At 39.4% G+C, this 21,426-nt stretch overlaps 2 protein-coding genes across 3 annotated transcripts; one reads left to right on the top strand and one right to left on the bottom strand.

The window, feature by feature from the left end:
- The first annotated feature begins 14,655 nt into the window (after window positions 1-14,655).
- On the top strand, window positions 14,656-20,338 carry h6pd (hexose-6-phosphate dehydrogenase (glucose 1-dehydrogenase)). 2 transcript variants are annotated; one of them, XM_022209760.2, is made up of 5 exons: window positions 14,656-14,794; window positions 15,405-16,071; window positions 16,162-16,279; window positions 16,369-16,638; window positions 16,996-20,338. In XM_022209760.2, the coding sequence occupies exons 2-5, from the start codon at window positions 15,430-15,432 to the stop codon at window positions 18,339-18,341; spliced, it is 2,376 nt and encodes a 791-aa protein (XP_022065452.2). In that variant the 5' UTR covers window positions 14,656-14,794; window positions 15,405-15,429; the 3' UTR covers window positions 18,342-20,338. The 2 variants fall into 2 exon arrangements, with proteins under 2 accessions (XP_022065452.2, XP_022065451.2); XM_022209759.2 differs by having other exon boundaries at window positions 14,727-14,894.
- On the bottom strand, window positions 19,818-21,423 carry LOC127534162 (uncharacterized). Its single transcript, XM_051948672.1, has 4 exons — window positions 21,349-21,423; window positions 21,213-21,229; window positions 21,036-21,115; window positions 19,818-20,952 (listed from the first exon to the last, which is right to left on the bottom strand). Exons 1-4 carry the CDS (start codon window positions 21,421-21,423, stop codon window positions 20,798-20,800), a joined length of 327 nt encoding a protein of 108 aa, XP_051804632.1. The 3' UTR covers window positions 19,818-20,797.
- Window positions 21,424-21,426: the final 3 nt, after the last annotated feature.

Genomic DNA, 21,426 nt, shown 5'->3' with positions numbered 1-21,426 from the left:
TGTAGACATCCTTTTATTTAATGTTGTCTATTTTATACATCTATGTTTTACTCTTTTTTAGTTAGTGATTCACATGTTTGTTTTATTAGTTTATTATTATTACCATTGCTTTTTTCTTTTTATTTAATGAGATTTGTCATATTTACTGCTTTTATATTGACTTTGTATTCATCGATGTCTGTTGTACTGATGCTTTTCCCCAATCTTCTACCATGTTTACCTCTTTTTTTCCACTTCTGCACCACTGGTCTTTGTTCTTCCTGTTTGGCCTGACTGCCCTTCTGTTAATAGTCTTCCTGAGTTTCCTCCTTTTATTGGCCTGTCTGTAAAGTACTTTGCAAACTCTGATTTATAAGGTACTATATCAATAAAGTTGTCATTATTGTGATGATTGCAAACTTTTATATAAAGGGTGCTGCTGGTAGGAGATTCTTTTATAATAAAAAAAAAGTTGTGCTGCTATATACAAAAAAACATCTCTTACAAATGTAAAAATTCAAACACTTTAAGATAAAATAGAAAAGACATTTAAGATGTTACACCAACAATGGGATCCAGACTTCATCCAGGACCTATAAGATGTTAAGTGGCTGCTAACTTTCATTATCTTACTGAGTCAAAGACAGTTTAACAACCACATCTGCTCAGAAAAATAAAAGGGATAAGCAGAAAGGACGACTGGCAGTGTGGTTCACAACAATCAGTTCATTATTTGGCCAAAAGGACACCTGCTTTGTTTGAGGTGGGCCTGGATTCAGAGAGTGATGACGTGAGACAGCTGAACAATGTGGAGTTAACAGGAGCTAATGTTCATCTACTTAAAGTCTGCCATTAGTATTATTTGAATTATTCATTGTCTTGTTTAAAAAGTGCAGATGTTCAGTAGGCTGCTGACATCGTGGAGGACTGCTGTTAGTTTCCAGTTTGACATGAGCTTTAAGAACTGATGGTGTTTATTGAAGATGGTGTGAAGAGCTTCTACAAAGTCGATTTCCCACTCAGAGACCAACAGAGGTCAGTGTTGTTGTGACAAAACACAGCAGAGTACAGCTGCCCCCAAGTGACAGGCAACAGTAAGATACGCCAAACACAACTGATGAAAGCCTCAGAGAAAGCATGTTGAGCTATTGCGTTAGCATGTTGAGATCCTGACTGCTGGATTCTTTATTAAATTCAATTAAGTCGACTAATTGTGACCTGTTCCACAAGTATTACAATTTGGCAGCAGCAAGCTATTGCTGTGATGTTTAATAACACTTCTAAACATAGTGTCAGCAAAGAACTGCAAAAATATTTGTGATAATGATTTATTTTCTTCTCATCCTTTCAAACTCAGATTTCATTAGAAGTGAGAATACTTATGTAGTTTTTGAGGGTTACATCGTTTGCTGGAACTCTTCATTTTAAACCCCAGTAATCCTCAGTCTAACTGGTCTGTCAGTCAACATTTCAACCATACACAGAATACGAATGATCATAATAATAAAAAACAAAAGAACAGAACTGTGTCCCTTTTCCACACTCTAGTCAGGTGTGCCTTCATAAGGCTATAATCAGATAGTGTGACCAGACACTGCTTTGATTAATGATTATAAAATGCCTCCTTAAAGTGAAAGTTCATTCAAATAGCACAATGACACAGATGACAAGAGAAGGAAAGAACAAGCTGTTTGCACATGCTGGTATGTCAGTTGTAGCATGGCATATACATACACACACACACGCACACACACAGGAGCACTGTCCACAAAAACTCAAATATATATAAATGTTTGAAACAAAGAAAAAATGAGAGGAAAGCTTCAAGCGGGCTGCTGTTGTGCCAGTACAATGTTGATAAATAATGCAACAACAATCTTTCTCCTGTGACATTTTTGCTCGAAGCTGAGAATTTTTTGAAGTATCTATACACACACTATATATATCTACACACACACAGAGACACTTTATGCTGCTTTATGGTGGTTCCCTGGACCTCTGGGAATGTGTTGTGGCACCAGGACGGTGGCAGTGAATTCTGTGGGTCCTGTGAATTGCAGGGTGGGATCTTCCTAGATCAGGCTTATCCTGGCACATCCCACAGACGCTCAATAAGATTTGGATGTGGGAAATGTGGAACCCGGGTGAACAGCTTTGCCCTGTCGTGTTCCCTGAGCAGTTTATGCAGTGTGTTGGGGTGCATTGTCCTGCTGAGGGTGGCAACTGGCATCAAGGAGTGCTGTTGCAATTGGAGGGTTGAGAGGCTGCTTTACCTGCAATGTTTAGGTGAGTGGTACATGTCAAACATCCACATGAATGTCGGGACTAAAGGTTTCCCAGCAGAACAGTGCATTTTGACAAGATGATCGACCTTATTCACTACAGGAATACCTCCTAAAACAATTTTTTATGACAGTTTGGTCAATATGTGTGCGATACTTTTCCAGCACCTTTAGTTTAAACTGTAACAGACACAGAAAATGCTATTTTAAGATGCATTGTCACATTGATTTTTTGCATAAAGTTACTTTGGTAATGGTGAATGCAATCTTTTTGTTTTTTGTAATGCCCATTTTAATAACCATTTTTTTTCTCTATGAGTGTTGTCCATGTGTGATTATAAAATATAGATTTTTTTTTGTTTTTGTTACATTACAATGTTATGATGTAAGATGTTTTACATTAAGATGGTTCTGATGGGGATTCAGATACACAAAGTAAATTACTAAATACAGAATAAGCATTTTTAGACTACAAATATTGTAGTGATTCTGACTTTGCATCCGTTGGGACTTCAACACCTGCCTCTGATTGCAGGACAGTGAAGGAACTCAGGTCAGGACGACCATTGTGAGGCACTATTAGGAAAGCAGGGTCTTCTAGCGTCTGTGAAGCAACAAAAATTTTGTACACTATGTTATATCTTCGACAGAACACAGTTATATTTGTGAAGGGTGCCATTAAAGCTGGTCCTGCAGACAACATAAAGCCTCAGACTGTATACAGTCTATTTCCACTACAGGCTGAGCATGCCTGTGTCACGTGACTGGTACAGGAAGCGTCCTCTGACGGTGCAGCCACCACCGGGCAGGTTCGTATCCAGATAACTTTTCAGAGTCTGTCTGCAGTCTTTACATGTGTAAGTGTACAGTTTAGTCGTCCGACCCGTTTCCATTTGTGACACCGCATTTCCAAATGAAATAAAGCGGTTTGTCGGTAGAGCACCGTGTGTTTGTAGCCGGAGTGAAGTTTGACAGCTGGCAGGTGGAATGGTGACACGAGCGCGCTGCTCATCTTGTGTTTTGGTTTTTTACACCGCGAAAGCAAACGACTACAGTATGGGATTAAATAAACAGGTTGTAGAGCCAGCTGGCTTGCGTGTTTTGGGATCAAATGCTTCATAAACAGTACGTTACCTTCGCTAACGTTACCTTTAGCACGGTGCGTGGGTGTAAGCGTTTGGCAACTTTAGCTAACTCTGTTGACTACACTCATTTCCTGTAGGTTCTGTTTGTTTTGGTTTGGTTTTTTGAAACTAAGTGAAAAGTTGTCGATCGAGAAGTTTTGTTTTAGTGATGATGCGTTCACAGATTAGTGGAATCGAGCCAACTCCAGGTTTTAAAGGGGCAGGGATTTCAGCTCAGTGGGATGTGGATTTAACCCTCCTGTTGTCCTCATTTACGGCCACCAAAAATATTGTTTCCTTGTCTGACAAAAATTCAAAAGTTTAACAAAAAATTCCCCAAATTTATGAAAATTTGCAAAATATTCAGGAAGAAAATTTCAATAATTCCCTCAAAAATTCCCTTAAAAGTTTTATTTAAAAAAAATCCCCCAAATTTGGCAAGAAAAATTTTATAAATAAAAAAAATTCATAAATATTTTCAAAAAATTTGTAAAAATCTACCAAAAAATCTGAAAACTATCTAACGTGATTACATATCGGTAAAACTTCTAATATTTTCTTTAAGAACATTCACATAAAAATCAACCAAAAACCAGTGAAATGCGCTGGATTTTGGTTGATCTTTTTGTGTGGATGTTCTTAAGGAAACATTTTTAACATTTCTTATTTCCCACCAAAAAATGTTCAAAGATTTCCCAAAATTGTTGAAAATGTGGACATCAGAAATTTCACTGATTTTTTTTTTTTCCCCTCACATTTTCAAACTTTAAAACGGGTCAATTTTGACCTGCAGGACTACACGAGGGTTAAAGGAAAACACTGCAACCCGTAAAACCAATGCCGTAAATAAAAGTGTGTCTCCCAGTTCATACACGTCTACAGCTGCTAATCATACCACACCCAGAACTTTCAACATTTGGTCTTTGTGAAACTTTAACGTTTCCTCTGACAAAATAAATGTTTACCGGCCAAAACTTTATCACGCCTCCATTAAAGTTGCGTATGATTGGTCGGATGAGGCCACGGAAGCCTTTAGTGAACACACCAAAACCAAAGACAAAGCGGAATATCGGTGATTTGATTATGCTGTGTTGAGTTTAATTAGAAATCTGTCAGTATGAGAATTAAGAAATTTACTACTAATCATTAATTTTCTGGCATGTGGATACTAATATTGGTACGGTTAAGATTTTGCTTATTTGAGTTATTTATCTTTCAGTTATTGAGTTATAAGCTGCTGTTTATTTGAGGGAAATAGTGATTCCCTGTAGATGTCATTAATTTAGGACATTGTTAGAAAGACTCATACAGTAAAAAAACATCCAGAGTTTATTTCTTTTTTTTTTTTAAATTGATGTCCACGTGTGATTTTAATTTAGCTAAGTACAGCAACTTATGGTACAAAAAATCTCAATTCACCATTTCCATATTGTGATAGTTACTTTTACTGATTAGAGAGGTGACATTCTGTAACACATCCATGTGCACTCTACTGTCACTGCTGCAGATATCCGGCTGTGGAACAGAAAAATCTGCCTAATATGACAAATATTTAGACTTTAGTAGACAGATGAGACTTTCAAAAGACTCAGGCAAACTAAGCTTAAGCTCCCGTTGACACTTTAAGGTCTTTGTATGTCGTTTCCGTCAGCTAAAAGCCACAAACCGTGTCCTCTGTGCTTTCTGTGGTTTTCATGAGCAGCTGCACAGCTAGCTGGACTGCTGCTACACAACGCTTACAGTCAAATAACTTTGCTTTCACTTTAACTCTGTACCATTTTTGCATTCACTATAACTTGGACAGTAGCATTTTAATTAATGAGCTCGACATATCAGAGCTGCGTTAGTAGGACTTCACAGGGACTGTATGTGTCTGGTGTGTATAATACCCTTGATTTTACTGTAATTTAAGTGATAGAGGAATGATCTTTGGGCTATAAACTTTAAAACCAATGACTTATAATGAATGAATGAACCTGTATGAATGAAGTCATATTGTGTTGATTTAATAGTATTTTAGTCATAATGTAAGAACTGCAGTTGCTTTATTGGCAAGTGGAAAGCTTAACTATATGATTTGTATTGAAATGTTTCTTGTAACTGAATCATCATGACCAACAAAACCAAATGTTTTGCACTTTATAGAATATTTAGACATGAAATTTAGGATGATTCTCAGAGTCAGTTTTATTACCAAGCAGGTTGTTACATTAGTGGATTTTTGCTTGGTAATTTTTTGCATATAAGTACGCCAACACTGGGAAGTAGAAGTATTTAAAGACATTAAAAAAAATAATTTAAAAAGCAAGTGTTATACGAGCATTTACCCAATAAGCTTGACCTTTAATGTAACCCTCAAAAATAAAGTTTTTTTTAATGTAATATTACCATTTCAGTCACCATGTAGGGGCTTTTGACAAGTGGAAAACTGCACTGTTTGTGTTCAATTGTACACTTAAAGTTAAAGTCTTTCCTTTATTATCACTAAATACTACAATACTAAATTACTTTGATTGGTTATAATAGGGGCTGCTCAGTGGAGTAGTGGTTAGCACTTTCGCCTTGCAGCAAGAAGATCCCTGGTTCGAATCCCGGGGTGGGCCTGGGATCTTTCTGCATGGAGTTTGCATGCGTGGGTTTTCTCCGGGCACTCCGGCTTCCTCCCACAGTCCAAAAACATGCTGAGGTTAATTGATGACTCTAAATTGCCCGTAGGTGTGAATGCGAGTGTGATTGTTCGTCTGTATATGTAGCCCTGCGACAGACTGGCGACCTGTCCAGGGTGTCCCCTGCCTTCGCCCGAGTCAGCTGGGATAGACTCCAGCACCCCCTGCGACCCTAGTGAGGATAAAGCGGTGTATAGAGGATGGATGGATGGATAGTTATAATGGTTTCTCCCGCTCAAGCAATCTTCAGACAAAGACTTTATGGCAGAGCATCTAAACCAAAGTCTGTGCGTTATATAAATTAACAGCATCCGAACAGATAAAGCAACTAAGCTCTTTAGTTTGTGTGATAATTTGAGAAAAAACTTCACAGATAATTGCTAATTATTAAAATACAGGGTGACCCCCAAAAAATTGACATCATTTGAGATGCCCATATTGGATTGACTACATGGTCAGGAGAACTTATGCTTAATAGGATTTATTTTAGACATAAAACATTTTATTCTACCAATTTCAAATGAAAAATTCTGGGGGATGGTAATTTTCTAATGTTCCAAAGGTAGTACAAATGTTCAGTCTGTGCGCCGCTTGTGATGGGGCACACATCAAGTCGGCAGTGGAGTTCCTGCCACTGCAGCATGTCGTGTGTAACATTCTCCAGAGCCTCAGTGATTCTGTTATTGAGTTCCTCTACACATGTGGAAAGTGGTGGGATATAGACCAGTGCTTTCATGAAACCCCACAAAAAGAAATCTCACTGTTAGGTCAGGTGAGCGTGAGGGGAATTTCAAAGCATGTTCTTTTCCTCATTAGCACGTCCAATCCATCTTCCTGGCAGATTCTCGATAAGATAAGCTCTATTATTAGGCGATGAAATGATGTCAAATTTATTGGGACACCCTGTACTTTAATACTGATCTGGGCAACGCCTCCCTTTGACCTCAGAATATCTCTAATTCTTTATGGTATTGATTCAACAATATGCTCATTCATTTAAAGATCCAGTGTGACAAAAATATGTCTGTACTGGGTTTTCTACTTGTTATAAAATTGCAAGTATATAGCAAAAGCTGTTAAGATATAAAAATGTTTACTTCTACCATTCCTCCATCCTTATACAACTTGATAACCCCCCATCTTCACAAGGCAGTAAGAATTTAACTTGGCTGCTAAGTTCCAGCTGACGAACCAACAGTCGTCCAGCTAAAAACTACACAATCCCGCTCGTCACTGTTGGCTGTGTCTACACGAGCCATTCATAATGAACAGCTGCCTCTCAGTCTGCAAGGTTGTTTGCTGTATGGAGCTACTTCTGCAAACTCTAAAATGTCTCAGCAAACACCATCAAATGTTCTGCTGTTGGCTGCATGAGTGAAAACAAAAGTATTCATGCACTTCCGTTATGAATTATTGCGAGCAATGTTACTCCAAAAATAGCAAAATCCTAGGGTTAGCAAGTTGTGTGTCGAATTCAACTGATATTACCATTAGCTTTGACTGTATGCACACAGATAAGAGCTATGTGAAAACTGTAAAGCTGAGACAGTCAGAAAGGGTGGAAACTTTAAGACCAATTATAAACCTGCGTCGGTTTCTGTGTTTCATGCTGCCACTTTAGTGCTGCCTAAGTTTGATCATTGTTTACATCTGTTCTCTCCTACTCTTTGCGCTCACATATGCATCATTTTAATACAGCCAAATTCCCAATGAAGTTGTTTTCATTTACCTATTTTTCAGTTTCTGCTGCCTGAAATGCAGCCTGTTCAGACGTCATATTGACCAGTAGTCACTTGATAGCCAGTTTGAAGTTTCTACTCTGCATTGCTAAACGACTGAGTTGTTTTATTGCAACATTGACTGACAAACTTACTGTAGACATGAGTTAAAAACAATGGACCTGCTGTGAGTTCTGTTTTATTTCAGCGTAAATGATCACTCAGAGAGAAAGTTAGAAGTGACAAAAAGTTGGATATGACAGAAAGTCTTGATCCCACATAATGAAGTGTCTGTCAGCTGCCGTGCAGTCAAGTGTTTTGCGTTGTGCTGTCAATCACACATACAGAGAGAGTCTTCTTCCTTATGAACATGAACAGCTGCAGCTCAAATGTATTTAAAGCTCCAGACATTGAAACAGCCTGTTTAAATTAGAGCTAATATTGGGGATATACAGCATTGTGAATGACTGGGAATCCATCTTTGCAGTATTTTGAGCTGAAAAATGTAAAAACATATAAAAGGGACATGTGAGACTTATTCGCTCGAAAGAGGCCCAATATCGGCCTTTCCGATTCTATTGGGTCACACCGTTTTGCAGACCAGCTGCACATTGATGCTGAAAAGCTGTGCTCACATACTAAAGACGTTCTTTCCAAAGTATACTATATTAATGGTCATGTTCATGAAACCAGGCAGTCTGAACTGTTGGCACGCTTTACCCCGTATGTCACACTGCTGATGGAGAAATTTTAACCTGCCATCTGCAACCTCAATAAAAATGAGCATTCTTTAGACCAGACTATGTTTTTACAGTTGTCCTGTTTTGGTGAGTCTGTGCAAACTGGAGCCTCAGATTTCTGTTCGTACTTTTAGGAGTGGTGCCTGATGTGACTACACCTTTTGTGTAAACCACACTGGTAAACAGTGATTGTCTGAGTTACCAAAGCTTTTCTTTCCGCTCCAATCATTCTGGCCATTCTACTCTGACCTCGGTGGTGAACAAGGTGTTTTAGTCCACAGAACTGCTTCCCATTGGATTGTTTTTGTTTTTCACCCCATTCCGTTGTGAAAATCCCAAGAGGTCAGCAGTTTCAGAAATACTGAACCTCTCCATCTGGCACACTCCACAGTCAAAGTCACTGGGATGACATTTTTGTCACATTCTGATGTTTGATATGAATACAAGCAGAAGCTCAGAAGCCTTGATTTTATTTATTGCATGACTGATTGGATAATTGCACAAATAGTCAGTGTGCAGATTATATAATTATTGTCTACATTAATGTTGGTACATAAACCATATCAAGCTTTCAGATCATCAAAAATCTTTAATTTCTTGATTAGAACCCAACTGCTGTCTTGGTCTGCCAATTTTATAACCCTATTATAGTTATATTGTATTATCATATACACACGTGGACAAAATTGTTGGTACCCCTCAGTTAAAGAAGGAAAAACTCACAATTCTCACTGAAATCACTTGAAACTCACAAAAGTAACAATAAATAAAAATGTATTGAAAATTAAATAATCAAAATCAGCCATCACTTTTGAATTGTTGATTAACATAATTATTTAAAAAAACAAACTAATGAAATAGGGCTGGACAAAAATGATGGTACCCATAACTTAATATTTTGTTGCACAACCTTTTGAGGCAATCACTGCAATTAAACGATTTCTGTATTTGTCAATGAGCGTTCTGCAGCTGTCAACAGGTATTTTGGCCCACTCCTCATGAGCAAACAGCTCCAGTTGTCTCAGGTTTGATGGGTGTCTTCTCCAAATGGCATGTTTCAGCTCCTTCCACATATGTTCAATGGGATTCAGATCTGGGCTCATAGAAGGCCACTTTAGAATAGTCCAACGCTTTTCTCTCAGCCATTCTTGGGTGTTTTTGGCTGTGTGTTTTGGATCGTTGTCCTGTTGGAAGACCCATGACCTGCGACTGAGACCAAGCTTTCTGACACTAGGCAGCACATTTCTCTCCAGAATGCCTTGATAGTCTTCAGATTTCATCGTACCTTGCACACTTTCAAGACACCCTGTGCCAGATGCAGCAAAGCAGCCCCAAAACATTACTGAGCCTCCTCCATGTTTCACCGTAGGGACAGTGTTCTTTTCTTCGTATGCTTGGTTTTTGAGTCTATGAACATAGAGTTGATGTGCCTTACCAAAAAGCTCCAGTTTGGTCTCATCTGTCCAAAGGACATTCTCCCAGAAGCTTTGTGGCTTGTCAACATGCATTTTTGCAAATTCCAGTCTGGCTTTTTTATGAGTTTTTTTCAGCAGTGGTGTCCTCCTTGGTCGTCTCCCATGAAGTCCACTTTGGCTCAAACAACGACGAATGGTGCGATCTGACACTGATGTACCTTGGCCTTGGAGTTGACCTTTAATTTCTTTGGAGGTTGCTCTGGGCTCTTTGGATACAATTCGAACGATCCGTCTCTTCAATTTGTCATCAATTTTCCTCTTGCGGCCACGTCCAGGGAGGTTGGCTACTGTCCCGTGGGTCTTGAACTTCTGAATAATATGAGCCACTGTTGTCACAGGAACTTCAAGCTGTTTAGAGATGGTCTTATAGCCTTTACCTTTAAGATGTTTGTCTATCATTTTTTTTCGGATGTCCTGGGACAATTCTCTCCTTCGCTTTCTGTTGTCCATGTTCAGTGTGGTACACACCTTTTCACCAAACAGCAGGGTGACTACTTGTCTCCCTTTAAATAGGCAGACTGACTGATTATGAGTTTGGAAACACCTGTGATGTCAATTAAATGACACACCTGAGTTAATCATGTCACTCTGGTCAAATAGTTTTCAATCTTTTATAGAGGTACCATCATTTTTGTCCAGGCCTGTTTCATTAGTTTGTTTTTTTAAATAATTATGTTAATCAACAATTCAAAAGTAATGGCTGTTTTTGATGATTTAATTTTCAATAAATTTTTATTTATTGTTACTTTTGTGAGTTTCAAGTGATTTCAGTGAGAATTGTGGGTTTTTCCTTCTTTAACTGAGGGGTACCAACAATTTTGTCCACGTGTGTATGCTGTCTGTATGTGCCAATATGAGATTTTTTTTAGCAAAATGTAATGGAGAAAAAATGCCTGGGATACTGTCAAAGTGGTGTCATCGGATAGTTTGTCTCCATTGTTGACGATACTCTCTGCACAATCTGTAGCAGATGAAGCACAGTACAGTTTGTGAAATGCTTTGCTGAAATGGTAATAAAAAATTACCCTGTCATTTGATCTTAACGCCAACATAACATACTACTTTTACAATTGAAACTCAAAAAAATAGAGCATTGTGGAAAAAATCTGAGTTTTTTTGTTGTTTACTTGGAAAGGGCTTTCATACATTCTGAACTAATTACACGTGAAGTATAAGCAGTGGCGGCTGGTGGTGAAATTTGTTGGGTGGGCTCGCAAACGCATAATACCGATTAAATGGTTAACATAGGGCTATAATTCCAGATCTCCAGTTCACTACCATAAATAAGAAGGTATTTTCAGTGAAAGGCATTTTGAACCAAGTGTATGACATGGTTATTTGTAGCAGTGAAGCACAGTTAAATGGGCTCAGCTGTTTAATACAGTCATGCTTGAACAGTTTTAATATTCATGGAGTTGTGTCTAAATACATGACTCTGACAAATTTGGCCACAAAAATGCAAACAGAACGTGACACGGTGTCTCCACGCTACTTTCTCCAGTCATGAGTAAAACCGCCTGATTATTAGACAAGCCCTCCTTGTATATACAGTGCTGTGAAAAAATATTTGTCCCCTTCTCAAAATCTTATTTTTTTGCATATTTTCCCCTCTTTCATGTTTAAGATCATCAAGCAAATGTAATTATCAGACAAAGATAACCCATGTACACACAAAATGCAGTTTCTAAATGAGGATTTTATTTATCGAGGAAAACAATTCAAAAGCTACCTGGCCCTGTGTGAAAAAGTAATTGCCCCCTAAACCAAATAACTGGTTGGGCCAGTCTCGGCAGCAACAACTGAAATCAAGTGTTTTCTATAACTGGCAGTGAGTCTTTCGCGTCTCTGTGGAAATATTTTTGGCCCACTTTTCTTTGCAGAATTGATTTAATTCAGCAACACAGTAGGGTTTTCGAGCATCAAAGATCTTTTTAAGGTCATGCCGCAGCATTTCAGTCAGATTAAAGTCCAGACTTTGGCTAGGACACTCCAAAACCTTCTTTTCTTTTTTTTTTTTAAGCTATTCAGAAGTCGACTTGCTGGTGTGTTTTGGGTCGTTGTCCTGCTGCAGAACCCAAGTGCGCTTGAGGTCACAAATTGAAGGCTGAACATTCTCCTTCAGGATTTTCTGGTAGAGAACAGAATTCATGGTTCCATCAATCACAGAAAGTCATCCAGGTCCTGAAGCAGAAAAGCCACCCCAGACCATCACACCACCACCACCATGTTTGACTGTTAGTATGATATTCTCTTTCTGAAATGCTGTTAATTTTACGCCTGAAAGCTCGACTTTCGTCTTGTCAGTCCGTAGAATATTTTCCTCAAGTCTTGAGGATAATTCAGATGTTTTCTTGCAAAACTAAGACAAGCCTTTGTGTTCTTTTTGGTCAGCAGTGGTTTTCGCTTTGAAACTCTGCCATGGATGCCATTTTTGCCCAGTCTCTTCCTTATTGTTGAGTCATAAACACTGACTTAACTGAGGCAAGGGAGGCCTGCACTTCTTTAGATGCTGTCCTGGGTTCCTTTGAGACCTCCTGGATGAGTTGTCTCAGTGCTCTTGGGCTAATTTTGGTGGGCCAGCCACTCCTGGGAAGGTTCACCACTGTTCCATGTTTCTCCATTTGTGGATAATGGCTCTTAGTGTGGTTTAGAGTCCTAAAGCTGTAGAAATGGCTTGTATCCCTTTCCAGACTGATAGATGTCAATTACATTATTTCTCATCTGCTCTTGAATTTCTTTGGATCGTGGCATTTTGTTGCAGCTTTTTGAGATCTTTTGGCCAGCCTCATTTTGTCAGACAGATTCTGTTTAAGTGATTTCTTGATTGAACAGGTCTGGAGTTGATCAGGCTTGGGTGTGGTCAGTGAGATTGAACTTGCTTTCCAAAAAATGTGATTAGCCACAGTTAATTTATGATTTTTAAAGGCGGGAAGTTACTTTTTCACATAGGGCCAGGTAGGTTTGGATAGCTTTCTTCCCTTAAATCCTTAAATCATCATTTGAAAACTGCATTTTGTGTTTTCTGCGGTCGACTTTGTCTAATATTTAAATTTGTTTGATGGTCTTAAACATTTAAATGGGGAAAATATTCAAAAAGATAAGAATTCAAGAAGGGGCAAGTACTTTTTCATGGCACTGTAGATGTAGGAAATGGTCTCTGGTTAGTGCATGGTACCTGGAACAAACCAAATCTAATTCAAAGAAGGCCCTACCTAGTGTTTGACAGAAATGAAAATCAGTACATGAAGGTTTGTGTGCTGAACAGTCCGTTGAGAGTGACTTCATGTGCTCAGGGGAACAAAAAATGCCTTTTAGGAAAATTTAATGGATGAATGAGTTGATTTGGAGCGTATCTGTGGTGCGAAGGAAGATTTTCAATGCTGATTGGAAAGCAGCTTGTGACTGAGTGGTAATTAAGTGTTGCAAATGCAGGTCAGGGCTGTAGAGGAAGAATGATGAAGCCTAAATGATGATAGAGTCTTTTGTGTCCAGGTTCTCCAGCTCACGTCTGTGATCTAGGACGTTGTTGACTTTTAACAATGTTATAATTTCCAATAAATGACTGCAATAATAGTTAACAAAGTAATTAAAAAATAAAATTAAAGCTGCTGTCAAAGCAGTCGACATTCATGAGGTGGCCTTTGCTGTTTACATTGCCATTGTGCAAACAAGACTGCAGGGCTGCTGGGATTCCAGATGTTGCGCTCAGTCATAAAATCAGCGTGTGGGTGTTCTGTTCTCCATGTACAACTTTCAACTTTCCCTTGAGTGAGGGGAAAATAAATTCGTCTCTGTCATTAATTAGGTTTATTAGGTCTAGGCCTATAACTGTGATGCTATGTAGATGCAAAGTACTGCTCCATGCCTACTAACACGAACTCAGATTCCTCATATTTACAGTTGGTTATGACCAATATCAATGAAGATTTTGCTAAATGTGCAGGATTTACATCAAGAGGTTGATTATTTCTCCCATTTGCACTCTGGTGATTGGAACATTTTCCTTTTTGTCATATAGGAAGAAACGTGGTACAAATATCTGTTCTCTCGCTGTCCCTTCCGAATTAGAATGTATTCACTAGTTATGAGTTATTTTGAAAGGATCGAGTCCATTTGCTTTCATTAAAACAAATAGAAGTTAAATACTGTTTGAAAATTTATATCTTACCAGGCCATAATTATTGGACATACTTTTAGTACTTTTCTTTTTAACATGTGTAACTTTTCCTTTATTTTTTCTGTTTCTGGTAGAAATTGACATCCATAACTAAAGGACTGAAGAATCATTTTCTAAAGCAGCCATTACAATGTATGAGCAGAAACGGCTGCAAATTTTGGAAACTAATGGGGTCCTGATAGATAAAGAGCATCACACAAACTTTACTGAATATCCATTACTCTAAGGCTTCTTTTCAGTGTAATCTATATAGCCTATAATAACTTTTTAACCCTTTTGGTCACTTTCAATGCAATGAATAGTTTTAAATATTTTTGCCAATTCAGGGTTCTCACATCAGCCATTTCTCCATGTTTTATCATATAAAAAAAGATCTGCTTACTTGTATGGATTTTTGACCTCAGCCTTTATGCCCTTGCTCAATAAAGGATTTTTGTTCCCTACAAAATAATCAGTAAGTGGTCGTGTTTTCCTGGAATATCATCAACAGCACAACTCTTGTCCTGGACGCCCAGTGCCCCTGAGCAAAGTACAAAGTCTCCACCCCTGATCCACCACTATCCAGTAATCCCTACGCTCATGACAGAATCACTGACTCACAGAGGACTTTAAAAAAGCCTTGGACAGAGCTGAGTAATATATTTATCTATTTCATCTTTGGAGTTGTTGCTTAAAGTATACATTTGCTCTTGCTTACGTTCATAGTGTTCAGAATACTTCTTTGGCTTGTCTTGTAAGTGTTTCAGTTTTACATTTTGGTTTGTTGTTTTAACTCTTGTGATTTAACTATTGTTGTCCAATTCAAAATTAACATTTTTGACGCTGTTTATATTGTTATATTGTTAATTGGGCTGCTTTAGGTTCTTAATCTTCCATTTAGTTTTGTGGGAAGAGGAACTTTCCTGTTGAATTCACTTTTATCAAACGTTGAGAGCTGAGAAGATGAGTTGACTCATTCATTAGTTAATTCAATGAAGATACTTGTGAAAGTCTCATGGTAAATCATTCACTTTTTATTTGTCCATCACAAATGCCAAGTTTGCAGATTGTAGCCTCCTAATTATGGACTTTCCTTTTCATATATGACAGTAAACTGAACATCTTAGGGCTTCGAACACAACTGTGTCACACTGGACATTTTTTTGGCCGCTTAATGAGTGGAAAATGAACATTTTGTGTTATTTTTCATGTTTAGTGTCTCAACTAGCTGCATGTAACATCTCTCTTTGCTGTGTTCATGCAGGTGTTTGGACGGCTCAGACCAGAGGATGTTTGTGACTGTGCTCCTGCTTCTGGTCGCTCTGTCTGCCCAGGGAGGGCACAGCGAGGAGACAGAGGAGGCTCAGAGACCTGGTCATGTTTCTGTGATCATAGTAGGAGCCACAGGTGACCTGGCAAAGAAATACCTGTGGCAGGGATTCTTCCAGCTGTATGTTAACCAGGTCAGCAGCGGAAACACCTTTTTCTTCCATGGTGGAGGACTGTCACCTGCTGACAAGGGCACACCAGTCCTCTTTGAGGCTCTGAAGGCGGTGTCCTGCTCGAAGGACGTGTCTCAGGAGCGCTGTGCTGTGCTGAAGGACCAGTTCCTGCGGCTCTCACAGTATCGGCAGCTGAAGACCTTAGAGGACTACCAGGAACTGGCCAAGCACATTGAGCAACAGCTTCAGGAGGAGGGAATGACAGAGGCAGGGAGACTCTTCTATCTTTCAGTACCAGCTTTTGCATATGCAGATATTGCTGAGAAGATTAACAGCAGCTGCAGGCCGACCAGTGGAGCCTGGCTGAGGGTGGTGCTGGAGAAACCTTTCGGGCATGACTTCAGGAGTGCTCAGCTGTTAGCATCTCATCTTGGGAACTCGCTGAAGGATGAAGAAATGTACAGAATTGACCACTACTTAGGGAAACAGGTAAGAAAATCCCACACACCGTGGACCTTTTATAAATGATTCTGTAAATATTAGTTTTCACGGTGGGTTTTTTCTTTTTTTGTGGAAAAGGTGGTTTCGAAGATACTTCCATTCAGAATAGAGAACAGGGAGTTTCTTGATCCTATCTGGAACAAGCACTACATCGAGAGAATAGAGATTGTCGTGAAAGAGACCCTGGATGTTACAGGTGATTAAACGTTTCATATATAAAGGTGGCAACAATTGCTAAGATGTAATCATGCATTCATGTCCTCTTGTGTCATTTTATCCTCAAAGGTCGTATTCCCTTCTATGACCAGTATGGGGTGATCAGAGATGTTCTACAGAATCACCTGACCGAGATCATGACGCTTCTGACCATGAAGCTTCCTAAGAATGTCAGCAGCAATGAAGAAGTTCTTCAGAACAAGCTGCAGATCTTCAGTTCCCTGCTGCCTTTAGCAAAGAATCAAGCAGTGATCGGCCAGTATCAAGCCTACAAATCAGAGGTTCAGCAGGAACTAAACAAGACAAAAGATCACGTCAGTCTCACACCAACATTTGCAGGTGCATAGTGAAAGATACATGTTTTGGTTTTTTGGCATATGTCGCAGTTGAGTCACTAGTAGCCTAACAGTTGCACTGAAGTTTTTTCTTTTTTTTACTTGGATCTGGTTTGGGTTATTTTGTGCTACATTTTTAAATGAGACATGTAGAATAAAGTGATATTAATGAAATATCAAAAGTAGTTAAAGGATCCTCATGAAGTTTAAAATGTGGAAATACTTTCTTCTACTTTTCTTTTCTGGTTCTAATTAGTTGTGCAATTTTGGTGATTTTTTAAAAGAAAAAAAATCCTTTCAAACTCAGCTGTGTTAGTGTAAAATTGTGATGCTAATATGCGATTGTGTTACTATGTTTCAGCTGTACTGGCACACATTGATGAGACGCAGTACGAAGGTGTACCAATTCTTTTGACCTCAGGGAAGATGTTGGATGAACGGGTGGGTTATGCACGCGTACTCTTTAAGAATGACATGTTTTGTCTTCAGAAACACAACGGCATTCACTGCAAACCCAAACAGATAGTTTTCTACTTCGGACACGGTGACCTTCAGTATCCAGCAATTCTTGTAAGTAAGAATTTATTCAAGCCGACTCTGATCGACGGCGACTGGAAGGAAGTGACTGAACACACAGATGTCAGTGTTTTAGGTTTGTCAGTATCAGACTACTACGTTCAGACTCCAACAGAGCAGAGGGAAGCCTATGCAGAACTCATCTCTCACATCCTTGCTGGACGTAAGAATAGCTTCATTAGTACTGAAAACCTGTTGGCTTCCTGGAGCTTATGGACACCGCTGCTCAGTAGCTTAGCTAGCTCTTTTCCCCGCATCTACCCCGGCGGTGTAGACAACGGAGGGCTTCTGGACGTCCGTCTGAAAGGGAGAGATATTAGCTACAACAGTGAGGTGGTGATAATCAGCCCTGATCAAGTGGGTGGGACATCAGCAAACAATTACCAAGTGATGCAAGGCAAATTTCGCAGTGCGGACATGGTATCTGCCTGGGCGGAAGAGCTAGTTGAGAGGCTGGCTGTAGACATACAGGAAGCAGCAGAGGCGGCGGTGCGTGAGAGCGGTGTTTTCCATCTTGCCCTCTCCGGCGGCTCCACTCCTCTGGCTCTGTTCCACAGGTTGGTCCTACACCACTTCTCCTTCCCCTGGAGGGACACCCATGTGTGGATGGTGGATGAGCGCTGTGTGCCGCTGACTGAACTGGAGTCCAACTTCCACAGCATGCATGAGCACCTCCTGCAGCACGTCAGGATACCCTACTACAACATCCACCCCATGCCTGTGCAGCTCAACCAGCGTCTGTGTGTGGAGGAGGACAGAGGTGCACTGCAGTATGAGAAAGAGCTCAGCAAATGGGTTAACGGCTCCAGCTTCCACTTCGTACTGCTCGGTGTCGGTTATGATGGCCACACAGCCTCTCTGTTCCCTGGTAGTAAAGTAAATGAACATGGGGAACGTCTTGTGGCCCTCACCGAGAGCCCCGTCAAGCCTCACCAGCGTATGAGCCTCACTTTCAACGCCATTAACCGAGCCCACAGGGTTGCTCTTTTGGTGATGGGCAAAGGCAAGCATGAGCTGATCACCCAACTGAGCCGAGTGAAGGACAACTTAGACAAATATCCTGTCACTGGGGTGAAGCCTGATCCCGGTACACTTATCTGGTACATAGACTATGATGCCCTCTTAGGTTAGGGGATTATAGTCATGATCTTAAATGGGACAAATATCTGTGGAGCTGCTGTAATCAGTGCTGGTTGGTGAAAAAGAATGTATGAACCAGCACATGCAGAATCTGTGATTTTACTTGTTTTAGCTTGTTAACTACAAACACACATATACTGAATATCAATGCTGCTTTTTCCAAATTTTGTCATGAGATTTCGGATTCATTTTCTACCAGCCATCTGTCCAAGTTCAGTAGCAGTACTTGCAAAGGCTGAATGAACGACTCAGAAGAAGAAATCCACTGAAAGCTCTCAGTGGAAAATGGTTTAAGGCAGTTTCTTGTTGGTGTATTCATGTGATTGTTGGAAAGCGTAGATACTGAAAAGGATATTATGATCTTTGCGGTTTCTTATATCAAAAGTAGTGCTGTTCACCCGACTAGCAAGGCTTGGCTAATGGATGAAGACTTTTCCAGCACATTAATTCATCAGTAGGAGATGCATAGTCTTGACTCTAACATTAAAAGCTTTGCTTTGTTGGCAAGGATATTAAGTATTTGACGTTTGTAGTTAATAAGTGTAAAACACTGCTGTTATGGTCTTTTTATTGAAGGATAAAACCTTGTTTGACTTTTCTTAGGGTGTGCGTGAAATGCATATGCAAACCTTTTATAATTAGTCTAATTAAGTGTGAGCTGAGTGTAAATTTAAACACACAAAGTCTACATGTCTGCAGTTTACATAGAGGATATGCAGCACCGGAGAAAATGTGACAAATCTGACCTGAAAGTCAGTTTAACACAAAGATTGATTATGAGTGATTTTTTTTTCTTAAAAGTGTGTTTGTATGGGTGTGAGTAATATCATTTCTCAGGTGAATTTTCAGTTCTGCAGTTTACTGTGTAATCTGCCTTTACTTGATTGTATATTTTCTGTCATTGCGTTATGACAACCCTCTTGAAATGCAATCAGTTGGATAAAAAGACTAAAAATGTAGGTCATCCCACAGATCATGTATTTTATTCATCAGTAAAATAAATAAACACATTTGTAACAATCTTTCAGGTGATACCAAATATTTGGTGCTTTGTTAGTATAAAGTACATTCCTGTCCTTTGTACAATGACATTCCTCTAAGAATAGTCTATGCATATGATCTGCTGGTGCTTTTTTTATCTAAGTCCAAATGGAACCAAACAAGATTCAAGTTTATAGTTCATCCATTGAAGATTCTCTTAAAGACGAGCTGGATGAGTTTCAGCAGCAGTGTTTTTGTAAACATTAGGCTGTAAAGATTTACCAGGTGCCTTCATCTCCTCAAAAACAGCTAGTCAGCAGCTAATCTAGCAGCATGAATACAATTTCAGACTAAAATGAAAATCTACAAAACATTATTTTTACATTACTGAGGTGCAGCAAGTCTTCCATCACATTGGCACCATATGATGCAACACTGACTTTCTCTTTTAGGTCACAGAAATATCAAATCTTTTTCCCTACATGATTGCATTTTGAAGTGTTTTGATATTCTTTCCATGCCTTTTTAATGTTCTTCTTGCTTTAAAGTTTGACTAAAAAGTGGGAAAGTTACAAACAGATATATAGTAAGTGTAATGTAGGAGTTTGAAATGATTTCTGGTGTTCTAAACCAGTAATCAGACAGTGATGGAAGATAGCAGGGAAAATAAATCTGTCATGGAGATCACTTGCGTTTTGGTGCAGAAATGCTTTTTTTCTTTAATTAATGCAACCTGGACATCTTTGCTTTATAAATCAGTAAATCATTTCTTTTTCATCTTCTGCTATAATTTGTTTATTGCAGTTATGTTTTTCCAATGAAATAAACATCACTTTAAGTACTGTATGCAGATTTACATCTGTATTCTTATTACATGTATAAATGTACTTTGAATGTACTGTTTGAACCACATTTCTATTGGCTTCCTATGGCAAATTGTCACGTGAAATGGCCAAATGTAACCAGAACCCATCAACAAATAAAAAGCAAAAACTTTAAACAGTCAAGACATCTGCTTTTCTGATGTGGGGATTATAATATAAGGTGGATTAAGTCACTTGCCCTTTTTCCCCTCCTCATGGTTTAAAGTTACCGGCTGCTGGTGGCACGAAAACCTCATGAATTCTTTATATGTGCAGGATCGGATGTCAGTGTGGGACAGCTGGACTGTTTTATCACTCATTTTAGCCTCTGCTTTGGTCCGTCACAGGCCGCCTTGTAGTTAACCACAGTCCTCCTCTCACCATGAAAAAACCTAAACGGACATGAGCAGGTGTTACTCCTTTGAACTGTAGATTTTCTGTAGGAATGGTCAAATATGTGATGGAGAAGAGAGAGGCCTCCTTCACCTGTACTTAAAGTAGAGGCGACTGTTAGAATAAGGGACATGTAGTACAGCTCTGGGGTGGTTTTGGCCTGTGGAGATGCAAAGAAACCACTGATACGTTGTTCTTTTGAGTAAGTCACTATGAATACTGTATTTTTCTTACACATGCGGCTGCTGTCAGAGTCAGGATGGCGGTGCACAGCCCTTGTCCACATGACAGCAGACCAAACACATGATAGGCAGCCCACAGACTCTGAGGAACTGGGTCCATCAATGTGAATATCACTGAAAAACCTTGGACAAGAGTTATTACACATGAATTCTAAAATCTGTTCTGCCGCACTAGTACTGCACATGCTTCTGTTTTTGGGACTTACCCGAAGCTATGAAGGACAAAGCAATGGAGGCTGACAGGTTGTTCAGAAGCGGCTGCCTGCAGTATCTTGAGGATTTTGACCTTTAATCAAGAAAGATATTGTTAGCGCATTGTTCCCCCTTTGCTCAAGTGACCTATGATCTGCATGGCTCGATGCCATGGCCTGCGTCCCAGTTACCTTCCCATGACGTAGAGCTGAGGAACCAGGACAACTGCCGTGAACACTGCATTCACTATTTGACTGTGAATGGAAATGAAGAGAAAATCAGCGGCTTGTAAAACATAAAGACTGCTAAGATCCATACCTATACTCACAATTTTAATCTCTGGTTCTGGGGTATCCATCTGCTGCTGTGATACGCCATGAAGACAAGCATGTACAGAAACATGGA

The sequence above is a fragment of the Acanthochromis polyacanthus genome, chromosome 5, assembly GCF_021347895.1.
Source record: "Acanthochromis polyacanthus isolate Apoly-LR-REF ecotype Palm Island chromosome 5, KAUST_Apoly_ChrSc, whole genome shotgun sequence".
NCBI lineage: Eukaryota > Metazoa > Chordata > Actinopteri > Pomacentridae > Acanthochromis > Acanthochromis polyacanthus.
The sequence above is the reverse complement of the archived record's forward strand: the minus strand, read 5'-3'. Positions and strand labels throughout refer to the sequence as shown.